The sequence below is a fragment of the Macaca nemestrina genome, chromosome X, assembly GCF_043159975.1.
Source record: "Macaca nemestrina isolate mMacNem1 chromosome X, mMacNem.hap1, whole genome shotgun sequence".
NCBI classification, from domain to species: Eukaryota; Metazoa; Chordata; class Mammalia; order Primates; family Cercopithecidae; genus Macaca; species Macaca nemestrina.
This window is the reverse complement of record NC_092145.1, coordinates 25,278,890-25,297,458: the sequence shown is the minus strand read 5'-3', so window position 1 is coordinate 25,297,458 and position 18,569 is coordinate 25,278,890. Positions and strand designations below refer to the sequence as shown.

General features: G+C 37.4%; 1 protein-coding gene across 4 annotated transcripts in view; it reads left to right on the top strand.

Annotated features, from left to right (window-relative positions):
* The window catches only part of LOC105481448 (solute carrier family 25 member 14), a 34,118-nt gene that overhangs the window by 11,494 nt on the left and 4,055 nt on the right, over nt 1-18,569 (top strand). For all 4 annotated transcript variants that reach the window (XM_011741077.3, XM_011741075.3, XM_011741074.3 and 1 more), the window contains 3 exons: nt 7,719-7,814; nt 14,229-14,353; nt 15,136-15,271. In XM_011741077.3, the coding sequence (XP_011739379.1) occupies nt 7,719-7,814; nt 14,229-14,353; nt 15,136-15,271 (357 nt within the window). The remainder of the gene's footprint in view (nt 1-7,718; nt 7,815-14,228; nt 14,354-15,135; nt 15,272-18,569) is intronic.

Genomic DNA, 18,569 nt, shown 5'->3' with positions numbered 1-18,569 from the left:
GATATGCATTAATCCACTGGTCCTCACACTGGGGTATGCAAGGCCCTGTAGGTTCTTTCCAAGGGCTATGCAGTTTTATAGGAATCAATTTCCAGATCTCTCACATCCATTTGTACTCCATCTTAAAATTGGTCCAAGAATGAATCTGTACATAATAGCCCTTACTCAGTTTTACAAAAGAAAGGCATGTCCCTGCCTATTCTAAATCTTGGTATGGTATGTTGACCTGTGGTATAATCTAGGATGCCAAACAGAGGGGTAAATTGAAATATAGTTTTTGGAGAAGCTTACTTTAATAACTAATTTGGGTACCTTAAGTCTGTCATGCTTCTGTCTTTTCCTGTTTTATTAATATTTCTATTAAGGGTTAGATTTGGCTTTAAAATGGTATATTTTGGACTGTATTGGAATATTCTGAATTCAGAACTAGAACAGTATAGGTTGGTGGTGCTGACTTATTAAGAGTATAATTGGATTTCTTTAAGGTTTTATCAAGTCACAGACTGAAACATTTCTTTTAATATAAAATTTCATCTTATTTCATAAAAATGGTAAATATTTTCTACTTGTTAACGTGTTTAAACTTATGATTAGTTAAAAGCACTAAATATAGAATTAAAATAAGTGAGGGGAACCCAAAGTTTTAAAAAATTATTTTAAAATTATTTTAAGGGGATTGTGAGAAAAAAGTAAGAGGACACATGCTTTTTAAAATTTGACCACTAGTGAAACCACAAGTGGCTAGGTTAGCAAAGGTGAGATCTGTTTATTGCAGTTCAGAGAGGGGTTTGAGAACTGAGAGAATGACTTGAAAAACAACACATATGAAATAAACCACTGGTGGTTGATGGATTAAAAATATGAGACAGTCTTTCTGGACTAAAATGATAGTAATTTACAGAATTTTTATATCATTTTAGATTTACAGAACAAGGTTTTTTTTTTTTTTTTTTTCAGTGTTTAGATTCAGGGAGTACATGTGCAGGTTTATTACATGGGTGTATTATATGATGCTGAGGTTTGGGATATGAATGATCCCATCACCCAGATAGTGAGCACAGTGCCCAACAGTTTTTCAACGCTTTTCCCCTCCTTCTCTCCCCCCTCTTATTATTCCCTGATGTCTATTGTTGCCATCTTTGTCCATGAGTATGCAATATTTAGCTCCCACTTACAAATGAGAACATGCTGTATTTGATTTTCTGTTCCTACACTAATTCATTTAGGATAATAGCCTCTAGTTCAATCCATGTTGCTGCAAAGGACATGATTTTGTTCTCTTTTATGACTGCATAGTATTCCATGGTGTATATGTACCGCATTTTCTTTATCCAATCCAACGTTGGTGGGCACCTAGGTTGATTCCATGTCTTTGCTCTTGTGAATAGCGCTGTGATGAACATAGGAGTGTGTGTGTCTTTTTGGTAGAATTATTTATTTTCTTTTGGATATATACCCAGTAATGGGATTGCTGGGTTGAATGGTAACTCTGTTTTAAGTTCCTTAAGAAGTCTCCAAATTGCTTTCCAAAGTGGCTGAACTAATTTACATTCCCACCAACGGTGTCTAAGCATTCCCTTTTCTCTGCAGCCTCGCCAGCGTCTGTTGTTTTTGCTTTTTAATAACAACCATGCTGACTGGTGTGAGATGGTATCTTGTTGTGGTTTTGATTTACATTTCTCTGATGATTAGTGATACTGTGCATCTTTTCATGTTTGTTGGCTGCTTGTATGTCTTCTTTTGAGAAGTGTCCATCTCTTTTGCCCACTTTTTAATGGTGTTATGTGGTTTTTGCTTGTTGAATTAAATACCTTATAGATGCTGGATACCAGATTTTCATCAGATGCATAGTTTGTGAATATTTTCTCCCATTCTGTAGGTTGTCTGTTTACTCTGTTGATAGTTTTTTTTTGTTGTTGTGAAGAAGCTTTTTAGTTAAATCAGGTCCCACTTGTCAATTTTTTGTTTTGTTGCAATTGCTTTTGAGGACTTAGTCATACATTCTTTCCCAAGGCCAATGCCCAGAATGGTGTGTCCTAGGTTTTCTTTTAGGATTCTTATAATTTGAGGTCTTACATTTAATCTTTAATCTGTCTTGAGTTAATTTTTGTATATGGTGAAAGGTAGGGGCCCAGTTTTATTCTTCTGCATATAGCTGGTCAGCTATCCCAGCACCATTTATTGAATAGGGAGTCCTTTCCCCATGCTTATTTTTGTTGACTTAGAACAAGTATTTATGAAGATAATTTAATTGAAGAGTTCCTTGTTCCTCTTACTCTCAGCAGACAACCCGACCTCCTATGGCCTGGCCTTATACCTCTCAATTTCGTGTCCTTTCTACCCTACATGTGTAAACTTCCATCTATACCCATCCTTATCTTGTCTTACTGTAGTGGTTTTCCAGACCAGACCAGTATTACCTGGGAACTTGTTAGAAATGCAAATTATCAGGCCCCATCCCACACCTACTGTATCAGAAAGGGTAGGATGGGGCCCAGCAGTCTGGTTTGACAAGCCCTTCAAGTGATTTTGATACATGCTTAAGTTTAAAAAAAAACCTGGTTACTCTACTTTTATTCACTTCTGTTTCATCAGGGACCTTTCTCTATCATTTGTCCTCTTTCTCTTCAGTGTCTTCCTCTTTACTGGTTATCTGCTCTCAAATGATAACTATGGTCAAATCGCTCTATCCTAAAATATTTTCTTGACCCTCTGACTTCAAAACACCATGCTATCTCTTTCCTTACCTTCTCATTCAGATTTTACAAGAGTAATCTTTACATTTCACATTTCCTCCATAACCTGCTGTAATCACTCCTGCTACTTGATTGAAATCACTCTCCGCAGGGTCATCAGTAATGTCCTCATTATCCAATCCAGTGGACATTTTAGTTCTCATCTTACTTAACCTATTTTGACTAATTACTTCTACTTGAAGTTCTTTTTTGGTTTTGTTACTACACTATTTAGATTCTTCTAGTTTTCCTATTCCTTAGTTTCATTTGTGGGCTTCCTTTTTATGCATATACTTTAAATCTTTTTCTTCTTCCACCCAAGGTTCCATCTTTAGCTCTTTTCTCCTCTTCAGTCTTTCCCTGGTGGCCTTTTTCATTCTTTTAAAAAATATTATTATTATTATTATTATTATTATTATTATTATTATTATTATTGAGATAGAGTCTCACTCTGTTGCCCAGGCTGGAGTGCGGTGGCACAGTCTGGGCTCACTGCAAGCCATGCCTCCTGGGTTCATGCCATTCTCCTGCCCCAGCCTCCCAAGTAGCTGGGAGTACAGGTGCCTGCCACCACGCCCGGCTAATTTTTTGTATTTTTAGTAGAGACAGGGTTTCACCCTGTTAGCCAGGATGGTCTCGATCTCCTGACCTCGTGATCTGCCTGCCTCGGCCTCCCAAAGTGCTGGGATTACAGGCGTGAGCCACTGTGCCCGACTGCCTTTTTCATTCTTAATACTTTAGCTCTCACTGTACCAGTTAGGTTATAGGCTAAGCTACTGTCACAAAGAAACTCAAAAATAAAACGTCTCCATATACAAGTTTATTTCTCTCTCATGTAACCATCTAGAGGACTGCAGTTAATGCTGGTAAGGCAGCACTACTTCATGTATTCATCCAGGATCCAGTTTTCTTCATTTTTGTTGCACTGCCATCTCCTAGGGCAGGGATTGGCAAACTACTGTCTGTGGGCCAAATCTGACCCACTCCCTGTTGTAAATAAAGTTTTATTGGAACGCAGCCACTCCATTTGTTTTTTTATTGTCTTAAAGCTTTTGTGCTTCAGTGGCAGAGCTGAGTAGTCACAACAGAAGTTATAAGCCCTGCAAAGTCTAATATATTTACTGTCTGGACCCTTATAGAAAATGTTTGTTGACCCCTGTCCTGTGGTATTATTTTAATCTGTATAGTTGAGGTTGGAGCACCATCAAACCTTCATTCCAGCCCATGGGAGAGAGTAAAGGGAAAGCAGTTTCCTTTTGATTTGTCAAAAATAAAATCAGGAAAAGTTTTAAAGTTTATTGTATGCAATAAGAGAAAGTACAGATCTTGATCCAGGATACTTCAAACCGAGTGATAACAAACTTATCTTACAGTACAGTTTATAAAGCAGAAGGGCAGAAACATTTTGACCTTTTTTGTGATCGACTGTTATAAATTATCCTTCTTTTAAAGGCAAACAGCTGTGTAAGGTGATTGTCTATAGTTATTGGTTTCATTTCACTGAAGCATTCTGACAAAGATATAAAGCTTATGTTTTGTTGTTATGATTAGAGATAGCAGTTCTGAAGAAATAGGAAGACTTAAGTTTCGGTTCCCTGATGATGGGTGTCTGGTCTTGGGCTTTATCTCAATTGTCGCCTCCATTTTTATCTTTAACAGTTTAAATCTTTAAATATGTAGTTTTTGATAAGCAATTCCAAACATATGAGTGAGTAGAAAATAACATAGTACATTGAACATCTTTGTACACATCACCGAGATAGCTTGAGATTTTGCTAGACGTGCTTTTTTATTCCCTTTTTCTGAATTATTTTAAGGCACATTCCAGACGTTGTCATTTTTCCCCCCTATACTTCAATGTGCATCTCATAAAAGGAATATTTTTCTGTATAACCGCGATGCTATTGTTACATTGAACAAAATTAACATTCATTAATAACATCTAATAATCTGTGTTCACATTTCCAGACTGTCTTATATTTTACAGTTGATTTGTTTAACTTGGGTTCCAAAGCCTATGCATTATATTTAATTGTTATGTTTCTTAAGTCCCTTTTATTCTAGAGTACCCTACTCCTGTCCATATACCTTTTATTTATTTATTTATTTATTTGCTTTTTGCCATTAACTTGTCAAATAAATGGGATCAGCTCTCCTTTAGAATTCCCAAGTTTTGGATTTGTCTTTTGTAATTTAGTCCTCTAAATCTTCTATCTCTGTAAAAGGAAGGTTTCTGTAAAGGTCATACTGAGTCATGTGAGGAGGCACACAGTGTTTAGTTGTCCCAATATAGGTATGTTAAGATTGATCAGTGGGTTCAGGCGTGACAGTCCGATTTCTCCTTTGTAGTTTCCTGTCAATCCTTCATCTAATGGTTTCATCCATTGGTGACTATTACCTGAATCAATTGTTTCATTTAAGGTCGCAAAGTGGTGATTTTCTGATTCCATCATTCCATCCATGTTTCTTAGCTAGAATTCTTCTGCAAGGACAACCTTTCTTTTTTTTTTTCTTTTTTTTTGAGATGGAGTCTTGCTCTGTCGCCCAGGCTGGAGTGCAATGGCGTGATCTCAGCTCACTGCAACCTCCATTTCCTGGGTTCAAGCAATTCTGCCTCAGCCTCTCGAGTAACTGGGATTACACAGGTGCACACCACCACGCCTGGCTAATTTTTGTATTTTTAGTAGAGACGGGGTTTCGCTATGTTGGCCAGGCTGGTCTCAAACTACTGACCTCAGGTGATCTGCCCACCTTGGCCTCCCAAAGTGTTGGGATTATAGGCGGCCAAGGACAACTTTTTCTCATTTAGTAGGGCGTTTGGCTATTCTGAAATACAGGTGATTTCCTTCTAAGCAAGACACTGGGAAGTTTCAACCATTATTTCTGTTCATGTTCCATTCTGAAAGACTTAGTTCTATGGCTACATCTAGCTGCAAGAAAGGAGAGTAGATTTTGGGAGACAACTCATATCCACCACACTACCCAGACCTGCTGGGTCATCTAAACTAGAAACCTAGATCATCTTTGATTCTTCTCTATCTTTGCTTCCTTCTAGTATTGGATTAGATACCAAGTTTCTACAGATTTTGCCTCATCTATCTTTCTCAACTCTGTCCTTTCCGCACCATTCCTCTTGTAGGGCCTCATCTCAGTAGCCTCCTAACTTGTCCCTTCACTCTAGTGTGTACTCCACTTCCTCAACCCATCCCCAGGTGAAGCTAGAAAGATCTATCTAAATCCATATCTGATCTGCTATGTACTGCTTCTTTGCCTTTGTGCATGTAGCACTTTCTTCCTGAAATGTCTTTCTCATTTTCCTGGTGAATTTGTCCTTCAAGACAAGGCTCATAAACAGGGCCAGGACTAGGGCAAAACAAGTAAGGCAGTCCCCTTTGATGCAGAATGTAAGAAGGTGCCACAAAACTCAGTAATCAATATAAACAACATTTGTATGCAGTATTTTTAAGTAATCAAAATTAATGCAAAAAATTCATGATGAACCAGATACCAAGATTTCATATAACTCATCTCATTCACCTCACCCTAATCCTGGCCCTGTTGATTCCTAGCTTTAGTTAAATTTGATATTTGATTCATCATGGCTTTTTGTGGATTAATTTTGGTTAAAAATATCATATTGAGACATCATTTATCTTGATTACTGAGTTTTTCTTGCACTCCCTAACATTTCATGCCTAAGAAAAGATGAATTTTGGTTAAAAAATATCATATTGAGACATCATTTATCTTGATTACTGAGTTTTTCTTGCACTCCCTTACATTTCATGCCTAAGAAAAGCACTTCACTTGCCTCATGCTAGTCCCTGTGTTGCTCAGGAATCACCTCCTTAAAGAAGTGTTCTACTTACCACAGTGTATTAGTAGTTTTGATTTGTCTTTGTGACAGTTTGTATCTTGATTTAATGGGTTTAGGTTTTTATAATTATATTTTAAAACTCTTAGTAGTAACAGTTAACTTTCTGCATAAAAGCATGTTGCCATTACATGACTTACTAAATACATTTGTTGAAACCTAGAATGGTAGCATAAAAATCAGGCCTACATTTGGGCCACTAGTATTTAGTGACTGACTACTAGGATTGTATGTGTGCAGAGTCTGTGGGGAATTGTACCAAACCTTTTACACGGCCATTTAATGCTATCTTTCCTTTCTTGCAGCTCTGAAAGGCCACTTGGCAGAATATAATATCATGCTTTTTATAAATAGAACTCAACTTAAGGTCTCATAAACATAAAATTATATTTTAAAACACATTTTTCCTTTTTATAATTACATAAGCAATGCATGTTTAATGTAGAAAAATGTGGAAGGCAGAAAAAACACAAAAGAGAAAAATGCTTACTTGTAGCCTCACCACTCAGACATAAACCACTGTAAGTATTTAGTTTTATATGTTCACCTCGTCTCTTTGCTGTGCTTATGGATATTTTTAAGTTTACATGTTTTTAATAAAAATGATATAGTACTTTGTAATATTTTTTTTTCTGGTTAGCAATTTTTGATATCTTTCAGTGTCAGCAAATACCATCGTACAACAAAATTTTACGGCTCCATAGTATTCTATTAAATGAATGTATAATTTCTGTAACCAATCTGTGTAGTTGTTGTTTTTGGATATTAAGTTGTTTCTAATTTTTCACTAAATGAGTCATTTTTTAGTCCTGCTGAGCACTTGTTCTTTCTTTTCCCCAGATTTTCTTCTAGCTCCAGAAATAATAGACTTAGTGTGAGGAATGTGAGGCTGATGAAAATCATCTTTATAAAATACACTTTGACACAAATTCTTTTTCTATACAGTTTAACTAATTAACTTTATCATAATAGCAGATATTTTTCTGGGATTCCCGAATACTGCTTTTTACATTTTAGATAAATTTAAAATGAATTTAAAGGAATTTAAAATGAATTTAGCATTTTGGTTCTCTCTGACAAAATAAAATGTTCACCTCTTTTCATTTTAGATTCGAATGCAGGCTCAAGGAAGCTTGTTCCAAGGGAGCATGATTGGAAGCTTTATCGATATATACCAACAAGAAGGCACCAGGGGTCTGTGGAGGGTAAGTACTCTTTTCCTGCTATTATTCTACACTCCTCAGTTCCTATAATTTGCAAAGAATACTTTTTTAATATAAAGACATAAAATCGTGAATTGTAATCCAGAAACTAAGGTAAGAAACTCCTCATCTCCTTTGAAAGGCCCAAAACTTATCATTGGCCTTTTATTTCTGCATAATGTTTAGGGATTATATAGGTGGGGAAAGTTATTACATTATTTGAGATGGTCATTTTGATCATATTCACAGTGAATGTAGTTGTTCAGTGTATTTTTTTTGCCAGTTTTGTACTAACATGATGACGTATGTCTTTGTAGTGCTTGTGTTCAAAAGCTGTTACTGGCCGTGTGCTGTGGCTCATGCCTGTAATCCCAGCACTTTGGGAGGCCAAAGCGGGTGGATCACTTGAGGTCAGGAGTTCGAGACCAGCCTGGCCAACATGGTGAAAGCCCATCTCAACTAAAAATACAAAAATTAGCCAGACATGGCAGTGTACGGCTGTAGTCCCAGCTACTCAGGAGGCTGAGGCAGGAGAATTGCTTGAGCCCTGGAGGTGGAGGTTGTAGTGAGCCAAGATCATGCCACTGCACTCCAGCCTGGGTGACAGGGCGAGACTCTGTCTCAAAAAAAAAAAAAAAAAAAAAAAAGAGCTGTTACCTTAAACAATTTTTTAACCTAAAAAGTATAACATGTACTGTAAAATATTGAGAAAATATAGAAAAGTAAAAAGAAAAAAATCCAGTAGTCCCACTGCCTAGAGATAATTTCTGTTAAACTTTTTGTCATATTATCTTTCAGTCTTCTATCTATACTTTGCTTTGCATCACTGTTGCTCTAACTTTTTAATCCCTAAGTGTTGTAATATTAATAAGATTATTAGTAGAATATACAGAGAGAGTGGAATGGGAAATCTTTAATAGACTTTTAAATAAAAATGAGAGCTTTGCTATTTTTCTTCCTTTATAATTTTTCATAACAAAAATTTCAAGCATAAGGAAAAATTGAAAGAATAGAACTGCTGGGCGCGGTGGCTCAAGCCTGTAATCCCAGCACTTTGGGAGGCCGAGGCGGGTGGATCGCGAGGTCAGGAGATCGAGACCATCCTGGCTAACACGGTGAAACCCCATCTCTACTAAAAAAAATACAAAAAACTAGCCAGGCGAGGTGGCGGGCGCCTGTGGTCCCAGCTACTCGGGAGGCTGAGGCAGGAGAATGGCGTGAACCCGGGAGGCGGAGCTTGCAGTGAGCTGAGATCCGGCCACTGCACTCCGGCCTGGGCGACAGAGCGAGACTCCGTCTCAAAAAAAAAAAAAAAAAAAAAAAAGAAAGAATACAACTATGAAATACATACCTGTGAGCTGGATTCGATGACTGTTAAAGTTTGGTCGTATTTGCTTTATCTGTTTATGTGTATACACACAAACACTCTCTCTTTTAAGCTAAGCTAAATGAAAGTAGGTTGCAGACATCATGGCACTCAATTAAATACTTAATTATGCATCACCTAAGAATAAGGATATTCTTCTACATAATAATACCATTATCATATCTAAGAAAATTAACAAGTCCCTAATACCTAATATCTAGCCCATATTAGAATTTCCTGTTAATGAGACCAGGCTAATTCAAAATTTATTTTCTTCCTTCCTTCCTTTTTTTTTTTTTTATTTGACAGAGTCTCGCTTTGTTGCCTGGGCTGGTCTTGATCTCCTGGCTTCAAGTGATCCTCTGGCCTTGGCCTTACAGATGTGAGCCACCATGCCTGGCCAGGCTAGTTTTCTTATAAAATGTTTCCTGATTGTGTTTAAGTTGTTTCTCTGTCTTTTGTATTTCCTATAAACTGTAAGTAGGGTATATTGGCTTGATTAGATTCATGTTAAACGTTTTTGATAAGGGTGCTTCATAGGTGATGCTGTGTATTTCATACCGCATCACAGCAAGAGGCACATAATATTAGTTTGTCCCATGATTAGTGGTACCAAGTTTGATTATTTGGTAAGATAACGTCCACCAGATCTCGCCATTGTAAAACATAAGTTTTTTTTTTTTCCCTCCTTTGCAATTAGCAAGTAATCTGTGAGGTGATAATATTCTAGTAACGTGCATATATCCTAATATCTAATCACCTTTCATCTAACTAATGGTCTTTGCATCCATTAATGGTCCTTGAGGTTTGCTTTTTGGTAATAGCAGGGTACACTTTCTTGATATATCTAATTTAAAGCCAGAAAATAGAACTAACTAGAACTTTCTCATAAACTGATGATAAGGAACAAAAACAGAGGAATAAATAGAATTGGAGATTTTTTCACAGGAGCATAGCTACTTTATATTTTATTGTAGTAAAAAGTAGGCATAACATAAAATTTGCCATCTTAACCATTTTCGATGGTTCAGTAGTGTTAAGTACATTCACATTGTTGTACAATTGATCTCCAGAACTCTTTAGGTCTTGTAAAACTGAAACTCTATACCCATGAAGCAGTTCCCCATTTCTCCTTCCCCTAGCCCCTGCCAACCCCATTCTATTTTCTGTCTCTATCAATTTGATTATTATAGGTACTTCATGTAAGTGGAATCATATAATATTTATCTTTTTGTGACTGGCTGATTTTATTTAGCATAATATTCTCAAGGTTCATCCATGCAGTAGCATGTGTCAGAATTTCTTCCTTTTTAAGGCTGAATAATATTCCATTGTATGTATATACCACATTTTGTTTATCCATTCAACCATTGATGGACATTTGAATGGCTTCTGCCTTTTGCCTATTGTGAATAATGCTGCTGGATAAATGGGTGTGCAAATATCTTTTTTAGACCCTGCTTTCAATTCTTTTGGTTATATAGCCAAAAGTGGAATTGCTGGATTATGTGGTAAATCTATGTTTATATTTCGAGAAACTGAACATAACTGTTTTTATGATCCAGGCTACTTACATGATCTAGGCACCTAACATAAAGAAGCAAAGTACATTGTTGAATGTATTCTTCTGAGACAGACATGTTTTATTTGCATGTTAAAAATACAGGACTTAGTTTTCATTTCAACAAGAAAATATGTTTGCATTTTTCTTCAAACATGCTCATCTTTGTTTGTTTTATCTTCTCACTCTGATTGTAACATGAATAATGAAAACATTTCACTTTCTTCCTAACTTCATTGTAAGAAAAAATAGCACGAGTACAATAACAAGGTATAACTAGCACTTACCACAGATTTGGAGAGAGAGTAGCGTGGTGGGGACTGTGGTCCTGGAAAGCACAGTCCCCATTGAGAGAGGACAGCTACTCCTTAGCTCCAGCCCATTGCTGCCATGCGTTGACGGTGAGCCCAGTGTGGTCAAATTTTCTGGCCTTTCAAGAGATGCTGGAAATCTGCATTTCTGTGTGAAATATCCTGATTTTTACATATTAACAGCCAATTCAGTCTTTTGGAAACACTGTGGGCCACTCAAAACATGTCTATAGCCTGATTTTGGACTGTGGGCTCCAGTTTGGGGCCTTTGTTCACCAAAGCAGTCTTCTGTGAAGGGTGCCCTCTTTATGAGAAGCAGGTCAAAGAGCCAGCAAGGAAGGCACCCTTCGGCTAGCCAGCCATATCAGCACAATCAAGCATCTTGGCACAGCTGTGTCACTTCCACTTCATTTTATTTATTTATTTATTTATTTATTTATTTATTTATTTATTGAGACGGAGTCTTGCTATGTCGCCAGGCTGGAGTGCAGTGGCACGATCTCAGCTCACTGCAACCTCCACCTCCTGGGTTTAAGCGATTCTCCTGCCTCAGTCTCCTGAGTAGCTGGGATTATTATTATTAGTTTTTAAAGTGAAAGCAAGTTTATTAAGTAAAGGAATAAAGAATGGCTACTCCATAGGCAGAGCAGCCCCACTTTATAAATTGAGTTTGGGAACTTAGAGATAACTGAAAACTTTTTAATATAGTAATTATCCCAGAAAGCAGATGTCCACATGGTATGTTATTTTCAACTTTAAATGACACCTAAACACAATTATAAAAGTAAAACATTCATTGTGAAAATGTGAAAAGAAATAGATAGGCATAAAAATGAAAATTAACATCTCTTATCCTAATACCAGAGGAAAAAAATATTTTGATGTATTTCGTTCTAATCCTTTCTAAGAATTTGGCATGTGTGTGTATACCTTTTCCCCTGAAGATAGAATAATACTATATATAATTTTATGCCTTGCTTTATTTAACATGCTATCATAAGCATTTTCTTGTGTCGTTAATAAATGTGTCTTTTAATGTACTAGCAACCCTGTGTTGTAATGGGAGCTGTGATAGGAACATCATGCTAGCGAGTGAAACCCTGGTAATGTTACCACAGCAGGAGTTGTTAGCAAAGGACCACTTTCCCTTGACTTTTTCTCTTGCTTCTTCATACCTTTGCTGTCACCCTAGTGTTTGTCCTTTCTGCACATCTGAAAATTCTGTGAGTTAAACTTGAAAGCTGTCTTCCCCCCACTGATTTTTGCTTCATGATTTTATTTATAACAGCTTTATTGGGAAAATTCACATATTATAATGATAATTCCCAAATTCTTTATTGGGATAATTCACATAAAAGTATGCGATTTAATTGTTTTTAGTGTATTCACAGATTTGTGCAGCCATTACCATTGTCTAAGTTTAGAACATTTTCACTGGGAGGCCGAGATGGGCGGATCACGAGGTCAGGAGATCAAGACCATCCTGGCTAACAAGGTGAAACCCCGTCTCTACTAAAAATACAAAAAAAAAAAAAAAAAAAAAAATAGCCGGGCGTAGTGGCGGGCGCCTGTAGTCCCAGCTACTTGGGAGGCTGAGGCAGGAGAATGGCGTGAACCCGGGAGGCGGAGCTTGCAGTGAGCCGAGATCGTGCCACTGCACTCCAGCCTGGGCGACTGAGCAAGACTCCGTCTCAAAAAAAAAAAAGAAGAAGAAGAAAAAAAAAAAATTTTCATTACCAAAAAGAAACCCTTACCCTTTACCCATCACTTCTCATTTCTCCCAGCCCTCCTAGCTGCAGAGAACCACTACTCTACTTTCTGTCTCTATAGATTTGCCTGTTCTAGGTATTTCATGTAAATGGAATCAGGTAATATGTAGACTTTTGTGACTGGCTTCTTCCACTTAGCATACTGATTTTAAGGTTTATCCATGTTGCAGCATGTATCAGTACTTTATTCTTTTTTATGGCTGAATATTAATTCCATTGTGTGGATATGCCATATTGTATTTGTCCCTTCATCAATTAATGAGCATTTGGGTTCTTCGCACATTTTAGCTATTATAAATACTGCTATGAACATTTCTGTACACATTTTTGTATGAACATATATTTTCAGTTCTCTTGGGTATATACCTAGGTGTAAAATCGCTTGCTCATATGGTAATCTGTGTTTAACTTTTTGAGGAAATGCCAAATTGTTTTCTACAGTGGCTGCCCCATAGCATGTAAGGGTTCCTATTTCTTCACTTCCTCACCAACGCTTGCTCTTTTACTTATTTATTTATTAATTAATTTTTTTTTTTCGAGGCAGGATCTTGCTGTGTTGCCCAAGCTGGAATGCAGTGGTGCGATCATGGCTCACTGCAGCCTCAGCCTCCCAGGCTCAGGTGATCCTCCCACCTCAGCATCTCAAGTAGCTGTGACTACAGGCACATGCCACCATGCCTGGCTAATTTTAAAATCTTTTTAAGAGATAGAGTCTTACTGTATTGCCCAGGTTTGTCTAGAATTCCTGCTCAAGTGATCCTCCTGCCTCAGTCTCCCAAAGTGCTGGGATTACAGGCATAAGCCACTGCACCTAGCCTTCTTTTACTTAAAAGAAAAATCATTATAGTCCTCCTAGTAGGTATGAAGTGGAATGTCCTTGTGGTTTTGATTTGCATTTCCCTAGTGACTAATGATGTTTAGCATCTTTTCATCTGCTTATTGGCCATTTGTGTATCTTTTTTGAAGGAAATATCTTCAGGTCTTTTGGCCGTTTTAAAATTGGATCGTTTGCCTTTTTTGTTGTAAGAGTTCTTTATATATTCTTGACACCAGTCCCTTATCAGATATATGAGTGGCAAATGTTTTTTTCCTTGTGTGTGTTGGCTCTTCACTTTCTTGGTGGTGTCTTTTGAGTCACAAAAGTTTTTAATTGTGATGAAGTCCAGTTGATCTTTTTCTTTCTTTTGTCTTTTGTGCTTTGGGTGTCATATCAATTATTTTATTTTTAGTATAGCAAGTGAATTGGAAATTTGTAAATGTTCCCTTATTAGTCATTGATTTGAAAGAGTGACCTGTGTACTTCAGACTTGTATTTTTCTGTTACTTTTCAACTCCTGACCTATTTTGTTCACTCTAAGACATCATTCCCTTTATATTTCCTTGGTGCCTAATGTCACTTGTGTTTTGTAGGGTGTGGTTCCAACTGCTCAGCGTGCTGCCATCGTTGTGGGAGTAGAGCTACCAGTCTATGATATTACTAAGAAGCACTTAATATTGTCAGGAATGATGGGTGATACAATTTTAACTCACTTTGTGTAAGTAGGATGGGATGTGCTCATTTTATTTCCAGCATTTTGAGTACAAAAAGTCTCTTTTACTGAAATCCTCAGGTGGAATTTGATAACTGGTACGTATGGCCTAAATACCCTTGTCTCTTCTATTATCAGAACTTCAAGCCTTGTGAACACTTTATACTTCACAGAAATCCCAGGTGCTATGGGGGCTTGGGTACTTGGGAATATTTTCTAATACAGCAGCCTATCAGAGGTCTGTCTGATTTACATTTGTCCATACACAGCCTCTATATCTAATAAGCACATCTATTATTTGCTTTGGTTAATTTTGTTTGAGAAAGCAAACTTTTCTCAATGGGAATCAGAAAAAAAGGGGTAAATAAGGTCTGTGAAACTAAAGCACAGTTTTTTGGCTAAAGACTGTTGCTAATCTCACTTTACGTTTTCTTTGTCTTGCAACCCTTATGATAATTTTGTTACTCAGATGCATTTGGCATATGATGCTGTGGTTTGAAAAATTTATGTAACTAATAGGTGGTGCATGATGCTTTCTACTTAGGAATCTTATTAGGTTTAGAAACTCTCCTTTTAAAAAGAGGCTGAGTTTCAGATTGAAAACTGAAGCCTTTGAATGATGTCTCTTTAGAAAAATTTCCTGTCTCTTTAGATTGTAATGAAAGGCCAAGTGCCAGGTTTTATCTGATGGGTCTGACTTATATTGTACAGTTTACATTTAGCCTAATTTCTGTTTAAGTGGGCAGGAAGTGGAAGTGGGGTCAATCTACTTAAACTTTTCCTTTCAGTTCCAGCTTTACATGTGGTTTGGCTGGGGCTCTGGCCTCCAACCCGGTTGATGTGGTGCGAACTCGCATGATGAACCAGAGGGCAATCGTGGGACATGTGGATCTCTATAAGGGCACCGTTGATGGTATTTTAAAGGTAAGTACATTGTGGATTTGGGTTACAATTTGGTTTTCTTTGATGTCTTAGACCTTCCTTCAGTTCTTATTATTAGTTGCTACATACCATTTTGAAGATGAAAGAATCATATTTTTTAGTAGCTTCTCAGTTATTCCCAGGTAGAAAAGCTGTCTCCTTAGCAATCTGCTAATTTGCAGTGGTATTTAATATAATGATTCCCATTTGAATGCTTTAAAATACAGGATACTTTTATTAATAGTATCATGTAGAATTAGTGATAGAAAAGACAGTATATCCCCCATTTGCCTACTTCATACAACACAGAGACCCTGCAATAGATAACTCAGTACTTAAGGAAAAAAGCCTGTACTTTATTTCAGTTCAGGGTTATGCTGTTGTTCACTCTGGCTTTGAAAGTTCCTGCTGTTGTGTTTGTGGGAACTGAATATTCTAAAAGTATTACGTAATTACTGGTGATATTATTGCTACTGAAAACAAATTGAGGCTAAAATATGATGTTGCCATATGCTTTCTCTCCTATTATCAGTTTTGTTTAACAATATTACATATTAGAGACCATTTTAGTAGTTAGAGAGAAATTACAGATATTACAAAAGTACTATAGGTATACAAACAGATAATCAGTATAGCCTAATAAGTGATAAACTCAGAGTTCTCAATTTGGAAGCATTGAGATAGGCTCCCTGTAGATGGTGGCATCTTGAATAACAATAACTCACATCCACTTAGTGCTTTTTTGTGTGTCAGGAACTGTCCTTATGAGACTTACGTGTATTCGTTCATTGAATCCTCACCATTACCCCACGAGGTAGACACTGAAGCACTGAAAAATTAAGTAAGCTGCCTAAGGTTTCACAGCCACTAAGTAGAACTGGAATTTAAACTCGGATCATTTGACCTCAAACTGACATTTACCTCTCCATTATGGTGCTTTCCTCATATTGGTGGCCAAGGGTTAGATTATAAAGGATACTGAATGCTATATTGAGGTGCTTGAAATTTTTTTTAACTTGTCAGGGAGCTGTTGAAAGTTTTTAATCAGATTAGCTTTGCATTAAATAGATCACTTTGGCTTTGTGGAGACTAGATCTACCACAGTGGTTCCTCATCTTGGGTACACATTGGAATCACTTGGGGGAACTTTCTCAGCTCCCTCCTCTACTTTAGACCAATTAACTCAAAACCTGTGGAGTAAGGTCCAGGTGTCAATATTTTAAACTATATCAGGTGACTGCAATGTTCACCCAAGGTTGAAGACTACTAAGGGGATAAGCCTGGAGCAGTGATTCTTAAAAGTTTAACATGCATCAGAATCACCTGGAGGGCTTGTTAAACTGCCGTTCACTTGGACCCATCTCCAGATTCTGATTTAGTAAGTATGGAGTGGGACCTGGAAATTTGCATTTTTAACAAATTCCCATGCAATACTGATGCTGCTAGTCTGGAGACCACACTTTGAGAACCACTGACCTACAGATAGGGAAGCTGAATAGAAGGCTCTTGTAATCTGAGAAAGAGGGGATGAAGGCCTGAACTTGAGCATGATAATGGAGATATAGAAGGTGGGACAGAGTCAAGAAAGAATTAGTTGATAGAGTCAACAGGATTTGGTTGACTAGATGTGGAGAGGTGTGGGAGAAAGGAGGTGTCAAAGATAAATTCTGGGTTTTTGGAGTTGGTGACCAGGTGGTGACATTCATTGACAGAGGCATCACAAGAGGAGCAGGTCTTGGGGGAGACATCATAGTTTTGGATACTCAGTTTGATATGCATGAGGAAAATCCAGTGGATACATTTGGATATTCTAGCCCTGACTCAAGACAGGGTTCGTGGATATAGATAAAAGCCCATGGAGTCATTAGCACACAGGTGGTATATAACTGTGGAGAGAGTTGACCAAGGAGAGTAGGTAGAAGAGTTCACAACCTTTTTGCCTTCCCAGCATACTGGAGTACTATAAAGTTCTTTCCTGTAATAATGATTGACTGAGGCAGCAATTCTCAGACCCTGGAAAGTATAGTTTGGCAAAAGCCCCCGTTGGTATTTCTGCATTTGACAATCACTGGTGTAGAGGGAAGAGCACTGGGCCAAGGAAAGAACACTGCGGAATACCAATATTTATTTATTTATTTATTTATTTATTTATTTATTTATTTATGCCCAGACTGGAGTGCAGTGGTGCGATCTCGTCTCACTGCAACCTCTGCCTCCTGGGTTCAAGCAATTCTCCTGCCTCAGCCTCCTGAGGAGCTGGGATTACAGGCACCCTCCACCACACCTGGCTTATTTTTGTATTTTTAGTAGAGACAGGGTTGCACCATGTTGGTCAGGCTGGTCTCGAGCTCCTAACCTCATGATCCGCCTGCCTTGGCCTCCCAAAGTGTTGGGATTACAGGTGTAAGCCACCGTGCCCTGCCCGGAATACCAATTTTTAAGATCTTGGCAGATGAGGAACCTAGGAAAGACACCAAAGATGAGGAAACTTAGAGAGTAGTGTCATGGGAGCCAAAGGAGGAGTTTCAAGAAGGAATGAGTGGTTACTTAATGTCACATACAATAGAGATCTAATATGATAAGGACTGCAAAGCGTCTGTTGGATTTAATATTTTTTAGAAGGTTTGGTGAATTGGTGTTTGCAAAAGCCAGTTGCTGTGCATTGAGGAGTGTGTTTGATTATTCATTCAAGTAATAAAAAATAAAAAAATCAAGCTGACGCTTGAAGAGCACCCCCGCCGCCACCAAAAAATGAAAGAAATGTTTGTCTTATGTGCTAAGCACTGTTCTAGGTTGTTGAGGATGTATTGGTAAATAAACCATAATGTCCCTGTCTTTATGACACTTGGATTCTAATAGAAGGAGATAAACACAGGAAGTAATAATAGATAGACAGGTGTAAGAGCACTGTTTCAAGAAGATTGGCTAAAAGATTTACTATACAATAATATAGTAATAGCTAATATTTATTGAATGCTTATTCTGTCCCAGGCACTGTACATGGAGTATATCCTTTAACTCTCACAGCAACACTGTGGAGTAAATATTATCTTTCCTATTTTATAAAGGAGGAAACTTAGGTTCAGAGTAGCTAAATAATAACTTACACAAGATTACATAGCTAATAAGAGGCAGATCTGAGACTTAATCCACAATCTGTCTCATTCCAAAGTTTCTACTTACAACCACTATGCTGTTTTGAATCTGCAGAAACATGTTTTTATGTTGGTAGTAACCTTTAAGTACTTACATTTGCTCAGTCATTTACTTATGTGCTACTAAAAATTTTTAATAGCAGTCA